At 34.8% G+C, this 20749-nt stretch overlaps 1 protein-coding gene across 31 annotated transcripts in view; it reads left to right on the forward strand.

The window, feature by feature from the left end:
- Nucleotides 1–18648, forward strand: part of COX7B2 (cytochrome c oxidase subunit 7B2) — a 130537-nt gene extending 111889 nt beyond the window's left edge. For all 31 annotated transcript variants that reach the window (XR_008480240.2, XR_008480241.2, XR_013533130.1 and 28 more), the window contains one exon: nucleotides 18231–18648. Coding sequence is in view for 28 of the 31 variants with exons in the window: in XM_035293763.3 (XP_035149654.1) it covers nucleotides 18281–18526 (246 nt within the window). In the remaining 3 variants the exon portion in view is untranslated. The remainder of the gene's footprint in view (nucleotides 1–18230) is intronic.
- The last annotated feature ends 2101 nt before the right edge of the window (nucleotides 18649–20749 follow it).

Raw genomic sequence — 20749 nt, forward strand, 5'->3', positions numbered from 1 at the left:
TAACACTTTTTCATCTAGTTCTCTATTAATGGACACTTAGGCTAATTTCACCATCCATATTTTTGCTATTGTAAATAGTGCTGTGATAAATGTACAAATGCAGGCATCTTTTAATATAATGATTTCTTTCCCTTTGGGTGTATACCAAGTAGTGGGATTGTTGTATTGAATGGTAGTTCTATTTTTAGTTCTTTGAGAAATATCCAGTTTGTTTTGCATTAAGTTTGTACTAATTTACACTCCCACCAAAAGTGTATGTGTTCCTCTTTCTCTACATTCTTGCCAAAATTCTAGACTTTTTTCTAATAGCCATTCCATTAGTTGGTATAAGATGGTATCTCATTATGGTTTTCATTTGCATTTCTCTGATGATTAGTAATGTTGAACATTTTTTAAATATGTTTGTTGACTGCTTGTATGTCTTTTAAAAATGTACGTCCTTTGTCCACTTTGTAATGGGGCTATTTTTTTGTTCTTGTTAAGTTGCTTGAGTTCTTTATAGATTCTAGATATTAGTTCTTTTCATAGTTTGCAAATATTTTCCACAATCTGTAGGATGTCTGCTTACTCTGATATTTGTTTCTTTTGCTTTGCAGAAGGTATTTATTTTAATTAAATTCAATTTGTCTATTTTTTGTTTTTCTTGTATTTGCTTTTGAGGACTTGATCATAAATTATTTGCCTAGCCCAATGTACAGAAGAGTTTTTCATAGGATCTTTATATTTTTAGGTCTTATGCTTTCCACACATCTTGAGTTAATTTTTGTATATGGTGAGAAATATGGTTAAAGTTTCATTCTTCTGTATATGGCTCTCCAGTCTCCAGCACCATTTATTGAATAGGGTGTCCTTTATCCAGTGCATATTTTTGTTGACATTGTTGAAGATCAGTTGGTTGAAGGCAAGTGGCTGCATTTCTCGGTCCTTTGTTATGTTCCATTGATCTATTTGTCTATTTTTATTACCAGTATCATGGTGTTTTGGTTACCATAGCTTTGTAGTATAATTTGAAGTCAGGGAATGTGATGCCACCAGCTTTGTTCTTTTTGGTTAGGATTTCTTTGTCTATTTGGGCCATTTTTGGTTCCATATAAAATTTAAAATTATTTTAAATAATTTTGTCAAAATGATGTTGGTCATTTGATAAGGATTGCATTGACTCTTTGTATTGTTTTGGGTTGTGTGATCATTTTAACAATATTGATTATTCCCATCTATGATCATGGGATGTTTTTCATTTGTTTGTGTCATCTAGAGTTTGTTTCATCAATGTTTTATAGTTCTCCTTATCGAGATCTTTCACCTCCTTTGTTAAATATATTCCTAGGTACTTTATTTTTGTATCATGTTAAGTGAGATTGCCTTCTTGATTTGGTCCTTAGCTAGATTATTATTGGTGTATAGAGACACTACCAATTTCTGTAACTTTATTTTGTATCCTGAAACTTTATCAAATTCATTTATCAAATATAGGAGTCTTTTTGGTGGAGTCTTTAGGATTTTCTAGATATATTGTCGTATGATCAGCAAACAAGGATACTTTGACTCCCTCTTTTCTAGTCTGAATGCCTTTATTTTTTGTCTTGCCTGATTGCTCTGGTGAGGATTCTAGTACCATGCTGAATAACAGTGGTGAAAGTGGGCATCCTCTTCTTGTTCTAGTACTTAGATTAGAAAGATTAGAAAGGGAATTAGAAATGAAGGAATGATTTCAACTTTTCCCCATTAAGTATGATGTTGACTGTCATTTGTCATATATGGCCTTTATTATGTTAACATATGTTGCTTTTATGCCTAGTTTGTTGAGGATTTTTATCAAGAAGTGATGCTGAATTTCATCAAAGACGTTTTATGCCTCGCCTGAGATGATCATGTGGTTTTGTCCTAATTCTGTGTATGTAAATGTATCACATTTATTGATTTAAGTATATTGAACCATCCTTGCCTCCCTGGGATACAGCCCACATTAATATTGTTTATTATCTTTCTGATGTGCTACTGGATTTGATTTGTTAGTATTATGTTGAGGATTTTTGCATCTGTGTTCATCATTGCATAGTCTGTACTTTTCTTTTTGTTGTTGTGTCCTTGTGTGATTTTAGTATCAAGGTGATACTGGCCTCATAGAATGAGTTAGAGAGAATTCTGTCCTGCTCAATCACAAAAAAAATAATAATTTCAGGAGGATTGGTAATTTTTTTGTATTTTGGTACTATTTGGCTGTGAATCTATTTGGTCCTGGGCTTTTTTTGTTGTTGTTGAGAAATTTTTTATTGGTTGAGAAATATTTACTGGTTCAGTCTTGCTATTCACTACTGGCCTATTCCGAATTTCTTTTTCTTTCTGCTAGAGAAAATTTTTAATCATTGGTCTCATCCTAAATGTCTTTTCCTCAATGGAGGCTTTTCTGTCCACCTAATATAAAATCACTTCTCTATTATTCTGATTTGTCTAACACTATGTATTTTATACTGTTTATCTCATACTACAATTATATAGCGTTGTGGTTGTTAAATGACTTGCTCTCACACTGAACTGAGTTCCACAAGGGCAAAGAATGCATCTGTTTATCATCACAGTTTCAGTATATACTTGAGTGGACAAATAACATAGCATAAAAAATATACTGTTTCATTTGCTCTAAACTGAATATGATAATTAACATGTATATTTTTTGCTAGAAGTGAAAAGAGAATTAAATGCCTATGTAAGAAATGAATTATAAAGGTAGACATATAAACATTCACTAAATAACACGGTATGCACTCTGCCACCAACAATGAACAAGTTCATATGTATGCCTTTGCAAAATTTTAAATGATGTATGACATAGATGTCGTTTGTCATGTTGAAGTTATTGAAACAATAGATTAGAGGGTATAAATATCTCCTCAAGAACAATTTGAGTAGATAACAGGAGGATGAGCTTGAATTGACTATGTGCAGTGAGAAGGAACAGAACGAAAAAATATTTGGAGAGAAGGAATGCCTATCCCAGAGAACTAAAAGAAGTTTACTGGGATACAGAGGTGAATAGGAGATCTGTGTGAAATTGCTGATTAAGTGGTCAAGGACCATGAAACTTTGTAGTTCACTCTTATGGACTGTTTGTGTCCTCCCCAAAATTCATAATTTGAAGCCCTAGCCTTTAGTGTGTCTGTATTTGGAGAGAGGGTCTGTGAAGAGGTGATAAAGATTAAATGACATTAAAAGAGTGGGTCCCTAATCTGAAAGGGTTGGTAATTTTATAAGAAAAGAAAGACACATCAAAATGAGCTTTCTTTCCACTATTTGAGGACATGATGAGAAGTTGGCCTTCTGCTAGCCAGCAAGATAGCCCTCACCAGAAACTGAACCTTGTTGAGCCTTAATCTGGAAATTTCTAGCCTTCAGGACTGTGAGAAAATATATTTTCGTTGTTAAAGCAATGGGATCTCTTTTATTTTGTTCTGGCAGCCTAGGTAGACTGAGGAAGTATAATCAATGAAGTTAGTCTTTACCTTAAAAGAAGTTAGAAACTATTGAGTGGTATTCTGTCCTAACATAAAACAATTCATCTTTCTACCATTTTCAAGTTATTTCGGTAAGTATCTGGACTTTTTAATAGTTAGATTTAGGAACATAAGCAGTCTTGATACTAGATATCATCATAATGAAATAAATTCTCATTGTTTGGTTTTGAGACAGAGTCTCACTCTTTTGTGGAGTGCAGCGGCATAATCATAGCTCACTGTAGCCTCCAATGTTTAGGTGCAAGCAATCCTTCTACCTCAGCCTCTTGAGTAGCTAGGATTATAGGCATATGCCACCACACTTGGCTAATTTTTTTTGTAGAGGTGGGATCTCACTGTTGTTGTTTAGGCTGGTCTTTAACTCCTGGCTTCAAGGGATCTTTCCACTTTGGCCTTCTGAAGTGCTGGATTATAGGTGTAAGCCATGGCACCTGCCAGTAAAAGAAATTATTAAACTTATTCTGTGAAATATGTGGAGTTGGATATAACATAAGAATAAGAATGTACACCCAAAGAAGTCCTTACTCTTTGTCCTTTGGCACACTCCTTACATTAAAATAAAGCCAATGATACCCTTTTAATGGTAGGAGCAACCAGTTCGATAGTGAATCAGATAACAGAATTCTCTGTGCAGAGAAGAAACTCAGGACCAATAAAAATCTAGATCTAAATTATTTCTCCCAGTGTGTCAGACTGCTGTACCTGCCAGATTCTTATACTTTATCCCTATGAATGCATTAGTCCTAACACAACCTTTCTTATCAACCACATATCTTGAATATCATTAATCTCATCAATGAAAAAGTATTTCTGACATAGATTAGATGGATTAACAAACCCTCTGGTTTATATTTCCATAACTGTGTGGCAGGTGCATCTTGTAGCCATTCCTGAAGTGTTGATTTCTGATTAGTGTACTTCAAATGCAAACTAACAATCCTTACACTGTAAACTGAAGGTAATTTATTTACATGTACATAACACTATACTAAAATGTTTTTAATGTAAATTATCACATAGATAGTATAACAAAGTTTTCATTGGATATAGTCACGTTTCTTCTCTTAGGCCACCTTGTTAGCAATTGGGAAAATAGATGGAGGATGGGGAATGGCAGAGGTATTGTGGAAAGACCATTTAAAGAAAGCATATGAATTGAAGTTAAGCTAGGATGGAGACATTTTGGATGGAGAAAAGTTAGCAGATTTAATGCTTTTTAAAGATAAACAATTAAGAGGATTAAATTTAAAAATTAAAGTTTAATTTAAATTAAAGAATTAAATATTAAATATTGTGAGGGAGTTGAAGGCATCAAGAATGATTTCTGTGTTTAACTTGCTCAGCTAAATGATTGACATGCTGTCCACTAGGATGAACATCCATCCTAAGCTGTGTAACACACTTATTTGAAACTTCTGTGGGGCATTGTAACACATTTGAAACTTTAGATATAGAAACAAAATCATAGATGAGGAAACATTGGTATGGATCAAACTTGGGATTAGAAGACCAAGACTGTACACTTATTCTATTATTTTACAGACACCTTTGAGCCATTTTAGGAGAGATGTTGTGAAGAAAGTTTAATGTACTATATTGCTCTGGAGCTCACAAGAGGGTTTATATGTGTAGATATAATTTGGGAGTCATCTAATTGCCCATGACAATTAAGTTTATTAGTGTAATTGAACTACCTAGAGAAAGCTAACATAAAAAATGAAAATAGAAGAGAACCTATGAGTGAGACCTGAAGAACTACTTCTAAGAACTTGTTAGAAGATGAGTTTGTAAAGAAGAAATAGCCATATAGGCATGAAGAATAATAAGGGAATATCATAGAAGCTAATGGAAGAAGAGGTTCCAGAAAAGGGAAGCATCATTGGTATCATTGCAGTGAAAAGTTAAAAAAAGTTATCTAAAATGTTTTGTGGGGTAGAGACGACGTTGACCTTTGGACTATTATTGATATGAGAATGAGGGAATGGAAACTAAATGGAGTGGAAGAAGAGTGACTGGAAGTTCAGGAAATGGCCAAGGTTTCTTGAATAGTTGTCTGAACCTAGATTCCTTTTCCCATGGACAGTGCCCTTTGCTCTTGCCTTCCACCATTATTTAACATTCTTATTCTGTGTTGAATTCACACAGTATAAAATGCTATTTTGGTTTAAAGTATTTTTGTCTGTTTGTTCTGAGACTATTTTCTTCAGTTAAATAAATGTGTGTTTTATGTACAGTACTTCCATGGTAGGTATATGCTTTATCAATATTTTTGGTCATTGCCAGTACTTTGGCAGTAATAATTTTTAGGCTCCTAAAATAATTTGTGACAATGATTGTAAGAGATACTTAAGGGAGTACCTTTATAATCTAGCTTAAGTCTAGTCCTGGATGAAGCATGTGCTTATAAAGCATGGTTACTATTGAATTTTCCCATATTGGTTCCAAGATTTTTAAATTTATTCTTTCTGGTTCTTTAATGTAAATCAGAAAGTTCTAAGTGTTGATGTAACATCATGAACTTTTAAGTAAATGTAAATGGCTACACTTTAGATACTGTTAATCTAAGCACAATTAGATTTTAAACTACCTTGACTCTGATTATATTCAGTATTATAAATTACATTTGTTCTAAAAGAAGTCTGTGAGGCATATCTGCTATTATTTCATAGTAACATTAAAGACAAATTATATGGTAATTACAACATGACGTTCAATCAAGATGAAAATGTGTTACATAATTGGCAAAGAGCCAGATGGGACTTTATTTCAATATGATGTTTAAGTATAATATCAATACTATATATGCTGTAATTAGGAATTTGACATTAAAGGAGATTCTTTTGATTATATATGGTTGACTTAAAGATCACCTTTAAAGGAGAAGTGTTCAAAAACTATATTTTACCCTTGATAGGTAAAGAAAAAGCCACTTATACATGGGAGCTAAATGATGAAACACATGGACACATAGAGGGGAACTACACACACTGGGTATATCAGAGGGTGAAGTGTGGGAGAAAGGAGAGGATCAGGAAAAATGACTAATGGATACTAGACTTGAAACCTGGTTGATGAAATAATCTATACAACAAACCCGCAGGACACGAGTTTACCTATATAACAAACCTGCACTCATATCCCTGGACTTAAAAGTTTTTTAAAAGATCCTTAAACCTTTATAATCCCTTGTTTTTCCCATCTAACTGAGCCTGTTTGAGGTCTTAGCTTATGCCTGTTACCCAAGGAGGCTTTTCCTGGTCTCTTTGTTTGGGAAAGATGTCTTTTATTTTCGGTGACATAGCAGCCTGATCGATCATATTTATTACTTTTTGCACATTGAAACCTTATTATTATCTGTTAATCTCTTCTGCTGGGCATTCCTCAAAAGAATAAATCATTCTTATCTGTTGTTTTGATAAATCCCATGTTTAGTAGGCTGTAGTCACATAATAGGAGCTCAGTTTAATCATGTTTAATTAAACAAAATAAGTTTAAATAACCAAATAGTGCTATTTAGGGTTTTCTAGGGGATCTTGTCATGCACTAAAAACCTTGGAAAAGGCAATTTTTATTTGTGGAAACAAGGTGCAGAAAAAAGAGTTCCCATTCTGACACATGCATGTTCCCATTCTCACACATTGTAGATTGCCCCTTGCCTTAGACTCCTTCTCTGGGGCAATTTGAAACTTAATTTGAAACTTTAAATATAGAAACACAATCACAGAGGAGGGAGAAACTTTAGAAAATCCAGTCCATTGGTCTCTGTCACTTAGTGAATAAACTTCTTTGTTTCTACTGCACTTTCAATGTATAATGGATATCTTTTGTTTCCACTCCACTCAATATCCATTCTGCCTATCTCTGGTGACAGCGTACTCCATGTTCCACCCTTGGTCAATGCCCTAATTCGAGAGAAGGGCAAAAGATTCAGGTCCTTTCCTGTTCTACAGTTGGACCTTTGTGCCACTTTTATAATTAGTTTGCATTAGAAAACACATATATGAGTTTGGCTTTCTGCCTCTTCCTCAATTAGAAGTGAAGCCAGGACAGGAGTACTGGGTTGTGTGTATTTACCATTTCCTATTTACAGTCTAATTTCTACCCACATTGTTCTTCAACATGTGTCAAGTCATGAATAGCCAGTGACCAAAAGATTATTATAACTATTAAAGGGAAATATAAAGTGATCTCTGGGTCTTTCAGATCTGATGATTTTTTGGATGAATATGATAAAGCACATTATCTGCATAACAAAGCCTACCTTTTCATTATCAACAATGGCTCTAGACTATATAAATTGCATCTACTGTGTGAAAATTATGGCCTATGTGCATAGAAATCTTTTTCAGTTCACAAATGTTAAAATGATTAAATTATGCTGATGTAATTTAGGAATGCCCCTTTAGACTAAGACATTTCAGATTCTGTTAGATTAATGAAATAGAAGTTGAAACCTCAGAACCTCTCTGAAACTAGAATGTAATAGGAAATTTTAGGATTTCAAAACAAAAATCTATTCTGAAGTTTTGTTGTATGTTTTTAGATGGGTAATCTTTTTTAGTCTTGCTCTTTCTTCTTTAAGATCCTTCCCTCAGGAACTTAAAAGAAAAACTAAAATGAAATTTTGTTCAGTAAAGTAAGCACCCTGCCCCAAGGTTTAGCAAAGTGCATCCTGTCTCACTGTTCTGTTGAGGCATCTACAAAAAGAAAAAAAAAAATCAGTTTACCAAAGTAAACTGGCCCCTCTGGCCAGTTTTTCTCACTTAAAAACAATGAATCCAAGAGGAGAAAGGGGAAAGTTAAAATATCTTGTTAAAAGTTTTTTTAACCAATATGTTGTTAAAAGTTTTTTTAAACTAATATCTTGTTAAAAGTTTCCTTTATGTCTTCAAAATTTTATGAAAGTGAAAACAAAATTACACCGAAAGCACTGGCCTAGTAAAAGAACTTGCAGTGAATAGGGTTACTACTTCATTGTTGTAATGTGTTCTTTTCATCAGATGAAATTTCTCTGCAAATGTACCATAAGTTGAATAGGTGATAGCAATAACAAGAACAGTATTCATAAAAGATTAATTAACAGGTATATTTTGAGCAGAATTTAGGAGGACAGAGATAGTCCAAGTTGGAAATAAATAATCTGGAGATTGCAGAAGCAAGGTGTGGAAAAGATTACTTTGTAGTGCTAAATATTCCAATTTAACTGGGTAAATTCATCAAAAATAACTTCTGGAAAGGCCACTTACTGGCCTGAGTTCTTATTGGCAACTGCAAACAATTTTAATGTAAAATGGAAACAATTGGTAAATGTGTCTTTAAAAATTAAAGTATCCTTCATACGAAAAGTTAAACAGACCAATGTTTCCTGTGTACTTTTACCTAAAAAAATCAGTGATAGACTTAGATTAAAGGCAGAAATAACTTTAACATGTGCATTTCAAAGTTTTAATGAAAGCTTCAAATTATTCAATTAGGGGTCATTGATTCACCTCTAATGAGCACTGTAGGATCATGGAATATTTTTATTCAGTGCGCATTTAATGAATAACGGTGGATGTTTCACTGTAACACTAGGGATTTGGTCTAGGTTCTGCTGCAGCACATAGAAAGCCAGTGACGAGACCACAGTTATTGCCAAGGTCAGGTGCTATAGCCAAGGAGATAGGAGGGAGCTCAGTTTCAAATTCATCTCTCTGACTGACTAAAATTGGAGATTTATACAGCGGGGAAGAAATTTAACAATACATAGGAAAATAGGAACTCAGAAGGCCTAAGGAAATAATCGTGAGTAATGAGGGGCCTTGTGTCCCACTGTCTGGATGTGGGGATTTGGTACTTTGATACTTTGTGAGAGGTCTTGGGGTCCTTTCCAGACGAAGGAACTCAGATGAAACAAAGGTAAGTTTCAAGCTTTAAGACCGGAAGGGTCAATTTCTATGTTTATACAAAAAAACGATGGGACAGTGGGTTGGTTTCAGATGTTGAAACCAGAGAAACATCTGCACAAATATTAAAACTGCCAAAGATAGAATCATATAATGAAGGTTAGAGTTAATTGCTATAATGAGTATTGTTAAGACAAACTGGGATTCCCGCACACCCTGTTCTCCTTGGCTCATATGTTGAAAGTTCCCACAAGGAAATGATTTAGATTGTGAGATGCCTCCTGGACCCATTAAGCCTTTGGAAATGAGTACAGTGATGTAACAGTATTGAGAACACAGAGGCATCCTTTAGTTTTCCCCTAATTGTATTCTGGAAAACACTAATCTGGAGATATGCTTCAGGGGGAAGAAGGCATGGCATGTTTGGAATGCACCACATGCCATCTCTCTCAAAGAATCACTGTTTAAATTAGCCCAATAGAGGTTGGAAAAATATTTCATTAAAGAAAATTTGACTTTATTAGGTGCATACTTCTCAAAACTTAGATAATATTGAAACTCCGTTTTCAAGTAACTTCTATTAATATAACATCAAAGAGAACTAGTAAAATAGGCATATTTTGGAAAATACTGACATAAAATCCCTTTGCAATTGGAATCAGTGCCAGACTATTACAACTAAGAGATTCTGTATTTCAGCCATTGAAATGGACTATACCTATTTTTAAGTTAATGAAATAAATTCCTACATTCCAGTTTCTGAGCGTTCCATTAGCATGAGACAGATCCTCAGTGGTTTGTCCTTTTTAAGCACCTGCACAAAATAATTGTGATCTTGCCCTGCAAAGCTGAATATTAAATACAGAAATGTGATTACACTAAGGGACTAGCACATTTTGAGATCTTAACTGGTGAGCTGTACATATTTGAATGGTATTGTAATGTAAAAATAACATAGACATTCACTTTGAGGAAATGTAGTGGCCCTACTTGAAGTTTAATAATGAACAAAACAAGAATTGTTGCACAGTTGGGACACTGACTTGCAGTGTGACATGTAGAAAAGCTTTCAACCTGTATGACACTGTTTTGTTATCTCTTACTCATAGCTATCAAAAGGAAAAAGAGTGAGTATAGTTGAAAGAACTTTCAGACTAAAGAAAATATTATGGGTGCTTAATAATTGAACCATCTTAATGTGATCAGCTTCATGAAAGAAACTGCCTCAATGAACACTGTGATTATTCCCAGGCTGGATGTTACTGAATACTTTCAACACTCCACATGGGATAGAAATGATCTGTTCATTTTAACTATGTCTGGGAAGAATGTGAGCAAGCATGCATACCTCAATATCCTTTACTCTTCAGACAACATATGGCATTTGAGGACACTAGCTCACAGGTTCTTTGTACACGCTCTTGTTTTTCCTTCTGGCATAACAATTCACTGCTATAATCTGCCTTTCTGTTTGTTCAGGTACCATCCATTTATGTAAGTTTTTAGGCTTAATAAAGTGACATAAAACATGGCCTTAAGCAAATGGTTGTACTATCCATCAGTTCAGTAACTTAAGAGATGATGCCATTACATAAAATAGAACCATTGTTTAGCATTTTTACCAGCGGCATTGCTTCTTTCAGAGTTCCCATACTTTCTATAATGAAATGGCTAAAACCCTGAATACATTGCGAAGGGGGACACTTTGCCTTGTGTACACTTAGGCCCTACTTGAGAATCATCATCTGCTGACAATTACATAAATGAACTGAAGACACTGCAGCTTATATGCATTTCCATTTCAAGAAGATTGCCTTTTTATTGTTTCTTATTTTGCATTGATACCATGAAGCTGTAAAAAGGAGAGCAGAAATAAAAGCAAGTGGAAATGAAGGTATTTAAATAGAGTAATGTCCAGGAGTCCTAGCTCTGAAAGTGTATCATTCATTTATACAGCAGAACACCAGTATTACTAATGCCTTTAACGTTTTTAAATGCTACCAAATGTTTCTCTTGACTAACTTATTCCCAGGGGGTCCCTATAACTCTTTCTGGTTACTCAGGTACTGCTTTCTAAATTACCATGGTAGTAGATTCAATTACAATTGTACTCTTTCAGTGGCCTAAAAGAATAAATGGCCTTACTAAAATGCTTTTTAAAATATTTTCCCCCTAAGGAAAAGCTCAGAGTGTTACAGCTGAATAGTAACTTAGAGATTATCTGATTCAATGTTCCATAAATATTTCTGATGATAAAACTCTACTGAGAATTTGTTTTAAAAATACAGATTCTCAGGCTGCTGCCCTTGGATATTCTGTTACAATATATTTGAAATTGAGCCCCCGGGAATCTGTATTTTGTAACAAAGATTCCAGATGACTTTTAGGATCAGATAGCTTTGGAAAAACTAAATTAGTTCAACTTTTTTTATTTTATAGGGAGTAAGATGTCCACATAGATTAATTCATCTGAGTTGAATCATACCACATTTTACATAGTGGGATTAGTTCAGGCAAAATGTTGATGGCAATCTTTTTGCATCCCACAGTTGGGACTAGGATAATTTATTATCTTAGTATGTAAGTTGCCTTCTTTATTGTATGGAATAGTGTCATTCATGATGGAGATCTGATAGGAAAGGTTACACCTTGCAGTGGTTCTGAACTGGGAATGATTTTGCACCCCAAGTAACATTTATCAAGATCTGGAGACATTTATAGTGTCAAAACCGGAAGATGCTACTGCTGTTATTCAGTGGGTAGAGGTAGGGATGCTACTAAACATCTTAGCAGCTCAGAATTACTTTCCCCGTCTCCAACAAAGAATTATTCAGGCCAAAATGTCAATTGTATACAGATTAGGAAACCCTGATTACACCTTAATCCCTTCTTGAGCTTCATCTTTGTCTGAACTATTTAGAGTAATATCTGGACAATTTGAGAAATAGGACTCTGTTTTCTATTTTCTTCTTGAGATTACATAGAAAGCCTATATCAAAGCTAAGTGGGTCATCTGTCGGTCCATGTTGGGCTATACTTAGACTGGATATAGTTATTATTTTGGTTTTGGATCATGCAGCAAATCCTTTCAAGATGCTTCCCACCTCTCCTCAGGAATCTAAACCTGCCTTTTCGTGACAAACCTCAACTATGTATGCTTTGACCTTTCAGTATTCTGTGCCTAGATCACCCAAACTCTGATTCCCAACATCAGCAACAAGCTACAGTATCAATATCTGCTGATTTTGAACAAAAATTTGGACAGAGGTTTTGACTGAAATCAGCCCAGAGATTAAGTGAATGGAATACTCAATTTACTTAGAGTAACTTATTTACTAAATTGATCTGATTTTCTTTTGTTAATATTTCTCAATTCTATATTCTTTTTCCTATTTCTGGTATCAGTACTTAATCTAGATCCTCATTTTCTTTTTCATGAAGCATTGCCATCAATAGTTAACTAATATCTTAACTTTTTTGCCATTTTTGCCATCTTCCCATTTATTTTACACCTGAAATTATGTTTGTAAAGTGCGTTTTCTGATCATACCAATCAGTAGCTTCTCCTCACCTGCAGGATTGTTTCTCAAATTTGAGTTATGTGTGGAATCTTCTAAAAGGGGAAACATTATTTCATCACTGTATCATCTTAAATTATTTTATTATAAAATCAATTACATATGGGTAAACTCAAAACTGAATTAATCTTTTTTATGTTGGGAGCTTAATACAATGATAAAACCAAAACATGTTTTCAAGTAAGAAATGAAACAAACTATACAACAAATAAAGTTCAAACTTGTCATATGAACTTAATATGACAGTTAATGCTGTCCTGAAACTCTAACAGTTGTGGTAGTCGTCGTTCTTTTATTTTCACATGTCTGTGCTTAGTAGGCTGTGGTATGACTCAATTCTTCTAATTCTTTTCTTTATTTTGTCCCTTGCATGTGAACACTTTATTTAAACATAAAAGCTACATCCATTCTTTTTGCATTAACCTAGGACAAATAATCATTATCATGAAAATAAATAAAATAAATTAAAAATGAATTTTAATTTAACTTATTAAAATAATAAATTTAAAATTCTCATTCTTAACTCACAGCAAAGGTTGTATGACAACTATTTTTTCAATAATGGGAAACAATGACCTATAAAATCGAGTCTAAATGTCATAGCAAGGCATACAAAATCCCCAGTGTGCCATCCTTTCCTCATGTTTCCAGACTCATCTGTTGGGCATTTGTTGCTTCAACACTTACTACATAATGTTACTGAGCTCACCAGATTGGCCTGTCTCCATATTATTTCCAGCCGGTGTGCTTATGCTTTGCTTCTCCATCTTGTTTTGAAATAGAAACAAAAATTTTCCCACAAATTTTTGTTTCTATTTCAAAATAATATTTCAAGATCTAGCTTAGATATCATCTCTTATAAAACCATTCCTGGAATTCCAGGATAAAATGTTCCCTCCTCTACAGACTAAATGCACCCTGTGCTGATTTCTAGCTTACCTCCTTCTGTAGGCCAATAATTATTTATTACTCCAATATACCATAAGCTTCTTGAGAGTAGACTTTGTACTGATGACAACTATCCCAGGCTCTAACGTACAGTAGTTAGTAAGTAAATAAATAGCAAAGTGCATTGAACCATTTCCAGTTAGAAAGCCATCTCTGGTAACTAACTTGGTTTTGTTTCGTTTTGTTTCATCGTTTTCCAATACTCAGAGTTGAATATACTCTAAGAAAACATGGCATATTTGAAGAATTCACTGGATTTGGAACCAGAGAACTTATGTTCACATCCTGCCATTTGGTCGTAGGTGTAAAATGGGGTTAAACAGTTACCTATCCACATCATTTTTTCAGATGTGCAAAATGCTGGCACAATGTCTAACACATAGGTATATACTCAATAAATGTTAATGTCCTTACCACATTATTGTTTTACTTCTTTTTATGGCCTTTAGTAATGTGAGATTATTATTGTTATCAGTGAAGCTTCAGATTTATATAATTCCTTATTGTAGTTAGACTGAGATCAAGTATTAGATATTTTTTTTCTGAATGACCTTTAAGACGACTGTGTATAATAGATGACACAAGCAGTCTTTCAACCTCAATGAATACTTTACTCCCTTTAATTATTTATGTTTATTCAGAACATATTTCTTTCATTGCCATGGGCATGAGGGAATTTTTACTTTGTTTTGCTACCTAGATAAATCTGTCTTCTTCCATCTTTTTGTAGTTTATTTTTGTCAGAAAGATCTACTTTGAAAAACATTTCCTTTACCACTATATTATTGAATTTCTTTTTTATGCTTTCATATGGATATTAGAACCTGTAGCTTTAGTTCTTTAGATAATAGGCTTAGACTCATTGATTACACAGAATTTATTGTAGAAGTATGTCATATGGGTTTAAACAATATGGAAAATTCCTTGAATTTTCTTAGCTTTTACATATATTTTATAAATAGAGATAAGATTGATCTGAAGGCAGTTGAGACAAATGTAGCTGATGCCAACAAGGAAAAGAAAAAGAACAAAAAGACTACAGTTTGTTTATTATAAGGTGAAATGTCAGATGAAACTATAGAAGGAGTTCCTAAAGGAAAATTTTTAGTAATAGACACTTATTGGTTAAAGAAAATTCAGGCTATAGGAAAGGAAAAGTTTTATAGATATGGAAATAGCCAAAGTATGAACTAAGCTTCTAAAAAATGTGATCAGTTTCACTAGAGACAAAGGATCTGAATTTAAATGTAACATCATGAGTAAAAGAAAAATGAAATCAATTTGTCATAAAGCAGCAAGCATGAGTCGACCCATTAGAGATCCCTGTTATTACAAATTATTCCTGCTTACGTGTCTTCCTAATGACTGAAAGCAATGTGTGGCACAGGTGCTTCTGTATTGAATTAAGGCTACACCTGTCATACCCTGACTGATGTTACCTTCTGCCTACTCTCTACATTCTATTAAAACTAAAACCTTGGTGTGTTTGGGTGGAAAGATTTGTGACTAACAGGAAACATCTTTGAACATCTGGAATCTCGGAAGAAATTAATTAGGCTCTGGTTTTCCCTGTTTGTCACCATCATGATAAGTATCACTTACCATATGGTAGAAAATAAAAGAGAACCTTAGGGTCTTGTTTTCAAAGTTGGAATAAAGTCTTCTGAGCTGGAAAATCTCAGTGAATAGTTCTAACTTACAAGTATTGACCTCAGGGCCTTTCATATCCTGGTTGCCTATATTTGGGATACAGTTAACGTATGTAATTGTTGAAGACAATGCTATCTGCACACAGGAAGAGAAATTGAAAGAAGTATTTTATGTTTCTACTTCCAGATTTCTTGTAACTAATTAAGAAATAAAATAATTTTGGTTATTATGAAATGCATACCTAACTTTATTATATTTTGACTTGTTCTTGGTATTCATTTAAGCTTCTTATGAGGATACCAGTATTCATTTATATTTCAGATTGGTTTTAAAAAGATCTTTTTATGCTTTTGTGTCAGCTACTTTATATGCAGTCACCTCCCTTGCTCGTGGAGAACTTGCAGTTTATCAGAGGAGAATAAAAAGATAATTCCTTAAGAGAATCACAAGGCAAGTCACAGGCTTGAAGAAAGTATTTACAAAATCCATATCTAATTGAGAACTGTTATCCAAAATATACAAAGAACTCTTAAAATTCAACCATAAGAAAATGAACAATCTGATTTTTTTAAATAAGCAAAAGGCCTGAAACAGACAGTTCCCAAAGGGGAGATAAAGATGGCAAATAAGCATATAAAAAGATGCTGGATGTTTTATATCAGGGAACTGCAAATGAAGCACCTATTTACCTATTAGAATGCCCAGAATACAAAACACTAACAATACCAAATGTTGGCCAGGATGTGGAGCAACAGAAACTCTCATTCAATGCTGATGGGAATTCAGAATGATACAGCCACTCTGGAAAGCAGTTAGACAGTTTTTTACAAAAGTAAATGTATTATTACCATGTGATTTAGCAATCATGCTCCTTGATATTTACCTAAATTAGTTAAAAATATATTCAGATTAAACCCTGCCCACAGATGTTTATGCCAGCAGCAGTTGTATTCATACTGGCTGAAACTTGGAAGCAATCAAGATTTTCTTCAGTAAAAGAAGAGATAAATAAATTATGGCACATCCAGACACTGTCAAGCCACAAAAAGGTATGGATGAACTTTAAAAGTATATTTTGAAGTGAAAGGAGCCAATCTGAATAGGCATACCATATGACTACAACTATATGACATTCTGGAAAAAAAAAGAAAACTGTGGAGACATTAAAAAGATCAGCGGTTGCCAGGGGTAAGTCGAAACAGAGAGATGAATAGGTGAAACCGAACCATTAACTCATCAACCGCTTTTTTTGATAAACGTAGAAATTGACCCTTTTGGTGTTAAAAAGCTTGAAACTTAGTTTTGTTTTATCTGAGTTCCTTCCTCAGGAAACGATGTTAGGGCTCTTACAAAAAGTATCAAAGAACTGAAACCAGGTCACCACACCAGATGCCTGACCCATCGTTCACCATGAGTGCTTCCTTGCTCCTCCCAAATGCCTGTTTTCTTACACATTTTTACATTCCTTGCCTGCTGTATAAAGCCCTGGTTTCAGTCAGTCAGGGAGTTGGATTTGAGACTGAGTTCCCATCTCCTCCACTGCAGCACCTGATTAAAACCTTCTTCCTTGTCAGTACTTGGCATCTCAAGTGACTGGCGTTCTATGCACTGAGCAGTGGGACTGAGACTGAACCTTTGGTATTTCAGTAACATAGGTAGAACACAAAGGGCTTTTTAGGGCACGGAAACTATTCTGTATGATACTAAAGTGATGGATACATATCATACATTTGTTAAAACCTATAGAATGTATAACATCAAGAGTGAACCTTAATGTAAATCATGGACTTTGGGTAATAATGATATGTCAATGTACATTCTAACAAATGTACAACTCTGGTTGAAGATATTGACAGCTAGGGAGGCTGTGGGTGTATAGAATCAGGATACATGGGAACTCTCCATGCCTTCTGCTCAATTTCACTGTGAACCAAAACTGCTTCCCCAAAATACATCTATTTAAAAAGATAATGCCTCAATGTTAAGTGTTATGGAAAGAAAGTTGTAAAATGTACAGTAACCCAGAGACAAAGAGGCTGGTTCAATTTAGCAAGGTTTGGAAAAGACCTCACAGAAGTGGAAACTTTTAGCGTGGAATTTCAAAGGCAAGCAGAATTTTGCCTATAGGAATGGGAAGGCCGGTATTAGAGATAAAGAAGCAGAAGGAAAGCAGTTAAGCAGAAGGGAGAAAATGAACAAGAGGAGAGTGAGAAGGCATGGCATGTTCTGTGAATTTCTGGTAATTCTGACTAAAACCAGGAGTTTGTAGTAAACAAGGGTGATCTTTAGACTAATGATACTGGTTGGGAATCATTTTAAATAGCTATTGCAGCCATGTTAATAAGTTTGCAGTCTACCTGTGGAGTCAACGCATTGGATATTTGTGATGAGTAGAAAAACTAACACTTATTGCATGCTTACCTTGTTGTTGGTGACTTGTTTTGGATTATCACACATAATCTTAACAACACTTATACTGAGGTAAAAAGAGGTTAAGTAATCAGTGGCAAAGCTGGGATTCAAATTCAGATATCCCTATATCAAAACTCACATTCCTGACCACCACTCCACGGGTGATGTCGCCAAAGATTCAGAGGGGGATGAATTGAACGAAGATTGGAAGTCAGTGTGTGTTTCTTTCTTTCTTTCTTTTTCAGGCCTCATTGCAACGAAATAGACAAGTAGTGTCAGTCAACAGCAATCCTTCATGATGTTTCCCTTGGCCAGAAATGCACTAAGCAGTCTCAAGATTCGAAGCATTCAGCAAAGTATGGCAAGAAAGAGCCCCGTAAAACACTCACCAGATTTTCATGACAAATATGGTAATGTTGTGCTAGCCAGTGGCACTGCTTTCTGTGTTGCTGCATGGGTGTTTACAACTACTCAGATTGGAATAGAATGGAACCTATCCCCTGTTGGCAGAGTTACCCCAAAAGAGTGGAAAAAACAGTAACCATCACAGTTGTAATGACAGAATTATTTAAAAAAAAAAACAACTTGTCATGTAAGCACTCTGCTGCTTATTAAAATATAACATAATTGAAAAAAATAAAATGTGTTTTAAAAGTTTAAAAAGTCTTTGCAAATGGTCACTTTATATGTATATTACCTGGAAGCCATAAAATAGCAGTGGGTATAGATTACAGTGGATTAGTAATAGCAAATATTTGAATATAGGATTAATAAAACATGTATCCCTTTAGTTTAATGATTTATACCAGGTATCTTTCAGTGAATATATACACATATATAATTTACAAATTATTTGACTGGAAAATCCTGTTGAATCTTCCTTTAAACTGTACATATGTTTCTTGACTTGGGGTTACATCCCAGTAAACACATCACAAATTAAAAATGCTGTAGATTGAAAATATATTTAATACCCTATATGCCCACTGTAAAGTCAAAAAGTTGAACTACTGTATGTCCAGATGCTCCTCAATCTATGATAGGGTTACATCTAGATAAACCTATCAAAATCAAAAATCATAGGTTGAACTGTCCTAAGTAGGGGACCATCAGTGTTCAGAAACTGACCATTTTTTCACGCCCTTCATCATTCCCACCCTGGTCTGAACCAATATACTCACTGAGATTATTATAAAATCTTTCTAACCAGTCCTCTTGTCTCTGCAGTTTCTGTCCTGCCAAACCTGCCCCCGACCACCACACACAATCATTTTTCAGTTCAGTAGCCAGCTTTCATTTTAAAACATAGTCAAGTGATATGAATTTTCATTCAAAACCTGATTCTGATTTCATTTCAGAGTTAATGCTGAAGTCCTTAGAAAGGTCCCCTGAATGCTACACTGGCCAGTTTACCTTCTGCATCAACAGGCTTCTACTGGCTCCTCCCTCTAGTTGGCATGCACTTCTGGATTCTGTATGACTCCCTCATACCTTTCTGGGTTTTGTTCATTCATCTCTTCAGGAGGCTTTTATCATTTCTAAAATTGCAGCCTTTATTTTGGCCTGAATTTCTCTCTCTTGCTTCTTTGCTTTTTTTCTATATTACTTATCATAATCTCACTTAAGATTTATTTATTTATTTATTTGTTTGTTTGTGATGGAGTCTCACTCTGTCACCCTGTCACCCAGGCTGGATTGCAGTGGCATGATCTCGGCTCACTGCAACCTCTGCCTCCTGAGTTCAAGTGATTCTCCTGCCTTAGCCTGCTGAGTAGCTGGGATTACCGGCGCCTACCACCACGCCCAGCTAATTTTTGTCTTTTTAGGAGAGATGTGGTTTTGCCATATTGACCGGCTAGTCTCAAACTCCTGGCCTCAAGTGATCTGCCCACCTTAGTTTCCCAAAGTGCCAGGATTACAGGTGTGAGCCATTGTCCCCGGCCCACACTTAAGATAGAGTTAGCTTATTTACTTATTTATTGTCTGCATACAAAACTCCATAAAAGCATAGGTTTTGCAATTGTTTTATAACTTTATCACAGGACTTGATTACATTCAATTAGGTTGAATTAATGAATTAATAGGTGGCTTTAGGTAATTCAGAGTCCCCATTAGTCTGAAAATAATGAATTTGCTTATCATTGTGGGTTGCAGTGAATATTGGAAAGCATATTAGTTCTCTGTTGCTGTTTGGCAAATTATTCCAAAATTCAGCATTTATTATCTCTAATTTCTGTGGGTCAGATCTGAGCATGACTTAGTTGGATGCCTCTGGCTCAAGATCTGACATTTCTACAATCAAACTGTCAGACAGGACTGTGATCATCTCAAGGTACAACTGGGGGAAGAAGCACATCTAAACTCACTCAAAAAAATGTTTGCTGGCCTCATGACCTTGCAAGATGGTGACTGGAACATCATTCCTTTGTCATGTGGGTCTTCCCATAGAACAGCTAAGGACATAGAAGCTGATATGCCTTAGAGTGAGAGAGGGTGCCCAAGACAGGAGCTTTTTGTAACCTAATCTTACACGTGACATTCTGTCACCTCTACCACATTCTGTTCACTACAAATGAGACATCAAATCAAGCTGATACACAAGGGGAGGTCATACAAGGGCATGATTACCTGATGGCAGAAACCACTGGAGACTACCCTAAGGGATATCTACCACGATTGGCAGTGGAGACCACCTCCTGCTACTGGATAAGCGATTTCAATCAGTCTTTTTCTCAACCTCTGTTATATACTAGCATTGTTAATT

The sequence above is a fragment of the Callithrix jacchus genome, chromosome 3 (assembly GCF_049354715.1).
Source record: "Callithrix jacchus isolate 240 chromosome 3, calJac240_pri, whole genome shotgun sequence".
Taxonomy (NCBI): domain Eukaryota; kingdom Metazoa; phylum Chordata; class Mammalia; order Primates; family Cebidae; genus Callithrix; species Callithrix jacchus.